We start from the raw sequence: 5,297 nt of genomic DNA on the forward strand, positions 1-5,297 counted from the left end.
CTGTAGACCAGGCTGGTCTCGAACTCACAGAGATCCGCCTGCCTCTGCCTCCCGAGTGCTGGGATTAAAGGCGTGCGCCACCACTGCCCGGCAAAAAAAGGTATTCTTGAATTGTAATTATTAGTTGTTTTTTTTTTTTAACTGTGTTACTTTTCGTTCTGTCTTGGGGCATCTATTATGGGGAATTGGTGTCCTTTCCTCACGAATCTGTTACATGCAGATGCCCTCCTGGTCCAGAAGAGGGCGTCTAGTCTCCTGAAGCTGGAGTTGCAAGTGGTTTCGAACCATCCAGAGTGGGTGCTGGGAACCAAACTGTGGTCCTCTGGAAAAGCAGGAAGTTTAGCCCATTTTCCATTTTCCCCCTTAGCTCTGTGCCCTCTAATTTTGAGCTTTTGCTGTTTTTTTATGCAGTCTTTTTCACACCATTTCTATTTTATGGGCGGGTTTTTCAAGTGTCCTTTTATTGACTGTCGAGATGGGGTTCTGCTCTTTTCGTTTACCCCTTTATAGCTGTGTGTAGGGTTCCCCCTGGTTTGCTGTAGTTCTAAAGCTAGAGCCTGCCTGTATAGACAGGAGCGAGGGGATGTGGAATGTGGAAGGCTGTCTTGGCGGTGTTTCATAGAACAAGGCCTGCTGAGTAAACTAACATGGTAGAGGCTGTTCCCCCGAGGTGTGAAGTCGCTGTGATTTCTTCCAGAGCACCCCAAGTGTGCTCCATCCTGCCTGCAGTGGGACCTGCTGAGGTGGGACCAGTTTGCACTTGTGACACAGGGATAGGTTGCTCCTGACTCCCCCAAAGTGAGTCACAGTCATGCTCCTGACCCAGAAGCTAGACTTCCGGCTCAGGTACTGTCCAGCCCATCACAAATCTGGGTCCTTGGTGTGAGCATTTATATGGCCCTGGAGTGATGGCGGCCATGAGTTTCCAGGTGTCCGCCCCTCTGTGTCCAGATCGCACCATGGATCCTAAGTCACCTCCATAGGAAGAAACCCACTCCTGTGATCAGAGAAGACAGAGGAAGTTCTTAAACCCTCATGGAAGGATATATTTGATGAGGTCCTTTTCATCTTCAGACATGGAAGATTGCCAATGTGGGATCACTTGACAGTGGCTGTCTTTATAAGCCGCTGGGTTCTCCTGAGGTCCGTGTGCTCCTCCGTACAATAGGGTGTCCCTGAGAGGAGACTGGGAGGTGCTCCTCAGCAGCCAGGGCAGGGCAGTGACAGTTTGAATAGAACAGGTTAGTTTCACCTCTGCCCATCACAACAGAGAGACACATGGAATTAGCCTGGGCTCGGTGTGTTTGTGCTGACGGGAAAATTCTTTCTTGCAGATCTCGCCAAGGCCTTGGTTCTGACAGAAATTGGGCCCAAACGTGACCCCGATACTCTGAAAGTATTCCTGAGCAACATGGAACGGCTGCTGCACGCCAAGGCTCATGGGTACAGGTCCTCAGTCCCGTAGCCAGTGGGTTGAAAACCAAATGTGCTCTTGGCTAAACACTCCCAAGGGATGTGAAGAGGCGGCATCGAGAGAGGTAGGACAGGAGGCTGCTGGCACCAGGCCCAGAGAGGCGTGCCATGCGCCATCATCCACGGAAGAAACAATGGGTCCCGCGTCCTTCTAGTCTGTGCTGGAGAGCCAAGTAACTAAGCTTGGGTCCCTCGACCAATGAGTCTTAGAGATCTTGAAGAATCTCTCAGTGGACTTCTGTGGACCAGGGTTTTTTTTTTTATTCCTATGATCAGATACTATGACTAAGGCACCTTATGGAAGACTTTATTTGGGTCTTATCGTTTTAGAGGTTTAGAATCCATGACCTTCATGGAGGGGAGCATGGCAGCAGGCAGGCATGGTCCTGGAGCAACAGCGGAGAGCTCACATCTTGAGACAGCAACCCCAAGGCAAAGAGAGATGTCTGGGGAATGGTGTGTGGGCTTTTGAAACCTCAGAGCCAATACTTCCTCCAACAAGGCCACACCTCCCAGTCTTTTCCAAACAGTTCCACCAACTGGAGACCAATTATATGTGCCATGTGCACCTGGGGGCCGTTCTCTCTCACAACACCACAGTGTTCAACCATTTGATGTTCTGTTAGGGTATCATACTTATAAGCAGGTTGGGTCACATTCTTACCTAGACAGATGTGGTCTATGGCCACAGGTTGGACATACCTGCTAGATAAACAGTTGTTTGTTTGTTTGGTTATTGTTTGTTTGTTTATTGGATTTTTGAGACAGGGTTTCCCTGTGTACTTTTGGCTGTCCTAGAACTCACTCTATAGACCAGGCTGACCCTGAACTCACAGGGATCCACCTGCCTCTGCCTCCCGAGTGCTAGGATTGAAAGCATGTAACACCACTGCCCAGGTCTGTTGGTTATTTTAATTCTCACATGTGCTTACGCTAAAATTACTTCATCATCATCTCCCCTTCATCTGTGTGGTAACCACCAGCCACTTGAAGGCCTACATGTAACCTTCTCATGTTGAGTAGGGTAAACTTCAGGCCTCTGGCTGCACTGGCTACAGTTCACACTCAGGAGCCCCTGGTGACCAGGCTGAATGGCACACTATCGTCATTGTAGAAAAAATTCATCTACCCAGGCCTGCACTCTGTTGTCCTGAGCTTGCTGGCAGAATCCCTAGCAAAGGGGTGAGGGGATGAGCATCGAGCGTGGTATGCCAGGTGCCGTCTCGCTCACCCACATCTGTCCTTCCCTTCCCTGCAGGGTCAGAGTGATTGGAAGCTCCACCTTGGCGCTCTGCTACCTGGCCTCAGGAGCCGCTGATGCCTACTATCAGTTTGGCCTTCACTGCTGGGACCTGGCAGCTGCCACAGTCATAATCCGAGAAGCGGGTGGCATTGTGATAGACACCTCAGGTAAGCTCTATGGCCCCTGGCCACCCTCCCTACCAGAAGCAGACACTAAAGCGTGTGACACTATGTCAGTGGATTCCCCCACTTCCTCTGAATTCTGCAGGTGAGACTACACCGGGGTGCATGGCAAGCGGTGGCCAATCAGAGAGGGCTTTGGTCCTGCCTTTCCCACACATGAATCAAGGTCACTTGGCTAGTAACAGAAGGGGCAGCATTCCATGTTCACACCACTGTGTCACGTCCACCCTCGACCAGCAAGGAAGACGCAACACCCGGAGCTCTTCTTGCGGCAGTTTATTCAGGACTTTATTCACAGCAATCTTTCTCTTTCTCTCTCTCTCTCTTCGGGCAAACCTCTCCCAGCCCTTAAAAAAGCACAGGCCTGCCAACCCCGGATTGCCAGGTGGGCACTGCCCATAGGTCCACGCATATGCAAGCAGCTGACAATCATTGCGTTATCACAGAGAGCACTCGCTTTCGGGATCGCGGAGGGCAGGAGCCAGTACCATCAGGTGGCTCCACGCAGCTCTCTACATCGCCATCAGGTGTGGCTCTCTGCACCACTGACAGTTTCCATGTCTTCTCCCCAACAATGCAGTTGGTAGACAGCAGGTACTTCCCCGAGAGCTGCAGCCCGGAGTTGGGTCAGCCCAGAGCCCAGGAGTTCTGTCCTGCTGCTTTTGTGCCATGGAGTCCCAGTCACTGGTCCTCTTGTTTAGGGCATATCTGAGCCCCATCCGAATCTGCCCAACCACTCAGAGTCCAAAGCCCCCCCCCCCCCCCGAGTTCTGGCAATTTTGTTTTTTCTGGCAAATTTTATTAGACTCATTTTTCCTTCTTGATTCTCATTTCGAGTTTATCAGCGAAAATGCTGTGGCCCACTTTTAACTACTGGGTGCAGAAAGTGGATCTTCCATAGTCTGGCTTCCACCTTCATCCTGTTTGTCTTTTGAGAGGCTTGGATCTCCTCACAGTATAAAAGTGAAGTTGGCTGGCTTTGGCAGGGAACTGTGCAGGACAGTCCTATACTAAAAAGTATCTCACACTCTGGGTTTTACCATTCAAGCACTCCAGGCCTGAATCTGTGTGTTTGTCATCACCGGCTGTGACAGCTCGGGTAGGCAGGCTTGGTCCTCCCAGATTTACTGAGAAGCACTTCGTCCTGCCGAGCCACAGCAGCCTGCCGTATGGTGAAATACAAACTTTCCACGCCCATCCTGGTCTCACCTGGTTTCTCATTTCACAGAACCGTCATAATGCTAAGATGGGGCAGCCTTGGCCATGTTCCCACTAGGGCAGAGTAGGTAGCAAGAGTCACCAGCCAGGTTCATTTCTTGGCTGCTTGTTGGATCCCAGCCCTGGGACTCTACCTCAGGCCTGTGAGCTATTTTTTTTCTCTGCACACATCTGTGAGAAGTTGCCGAACAAGACTGTTGTACAAGCTCCCATAACTCAGTTGTCTGCTCTCCCGCTTTCCAGGTGGACCCCTTGACCTCATGTCCTGCCGAGTCGTTGCTGCTGGCACCAGAGAGATGGCGGCGCTCATAGCTCAGGCCTTACAGACTATTAACTATGGACGGGATGATGAGAAGTGAGGCTCGGAGGCTGGAACTCAGCAGCTCCCTGGGAAAGAGCTGTCCCCGTGGTGAGGGCTCCAGGACGACAAACGTCTGCTGTAGCTCTCGCCGGGACTCGGTGCTTAGCTGATCTCTCTCTAATCTCATGTAGCTTTTCAGGTCGGTACAAGTTCTTTCATCGGAGCCAAACCCAGATCTCTTGTGAGGTGTGCGTGAGTCACGCAGTCTTGATTGTTTTTCCAGAACGTAAATCTCAGGTAGTAAAGCTTTAGAACTTGCTCTCAGGCCCTCCCCTGCCTGTGGTAATACGGAATGCAATAAATCAGGATTACAGCGTCCTGCTCTTTGTTCCCCTCCGGCCTCTGGTTCTCAGGCTTCCTGAATCCCCACGCTGTGCAGGCAAGTTACTGACGTCACTCCAACCATGGCAACAATGAAAACATTTCCCCTAAATACCAGTCTCCTGATCTACAGGCTGAATTTAATTGTGCATATAGATCATCTTTAGCCATTTTTTTAATACTGCCTTTAGCGGACCTTCAGGGAGTAAGTGTGCTGTATAAAATTAAAATGATATATATATAGAACCTTTATTGACGCCAACATGTATTGAACAGGGAAAAAAATGAGAAGCTGAAAAACAATACTAAAATTTTTTTTTCATTTTGGTTTTTCAAGACAGGGTTTCTTTGTGTAGCTTTGGAGCCTATGCTGGAACTCCCTCTGTAGATCAGGCTGGCCTCAGACTCACAGAGGTCCACCTGCCTTTGCCTCCTGAGTACTGGGATTAAAGGTGTATACCACCACTGCCCAGCTCAATAATAAAATATTTTGTGACAA

At 50.2% G+C, this 5,297-nt stretch overlaps 1 protein-coding gene across 1 annotated transcript in view; it reads left to right on the forward strand.

Annotated features, from left to right (window-relative positions):
• Positions 1 to 4,811, forward strand: part of Impa2 (inositol monophosphatase 2) — a 31,364-nt gene extending 26,553 nt beyond the window's left edge. Inside the window, exons 6-8 of the mRNA XM_005356222.2 lie at positions 1,335 to 1,443; positions 2,732 to 2,883; positions 4,360 to 4,811. Of these exons, the coding sequence (XP_005356279.1) occupies positions 1,335 to 1,443; positions 2,732 to 2,883; positions 4,360 to 4,475 (377 nt within the window). The 3' untranslated portion in view covers positions 4,476 to 4,811. The remainder of the gene's footprint in view (positions 1 to 1,334; positions 1,444 to 2,731; positions 2,884 to 4,359) is intronic.
• The last annotated feature ends 486 nt before the right edge of the window (positions 4,812 to 5,297 follow it).

The sequence above is a fragment of the Microtus ochrogaster genome, chromosome 18, assembly GCF_000317375.1.
Source record: "Microtus ochrogaster isolate Prairie Vole_2 chromosome 18, MicOch1.0, whole genome shotgun sequence".
In the NCBI taxonomy this organism is placed as follows: Eukaryota; Metazoa; Chordata; class Mammalia; order Rodentia; family Cricetidae; genus Microtus; species Microtus ochrogaster.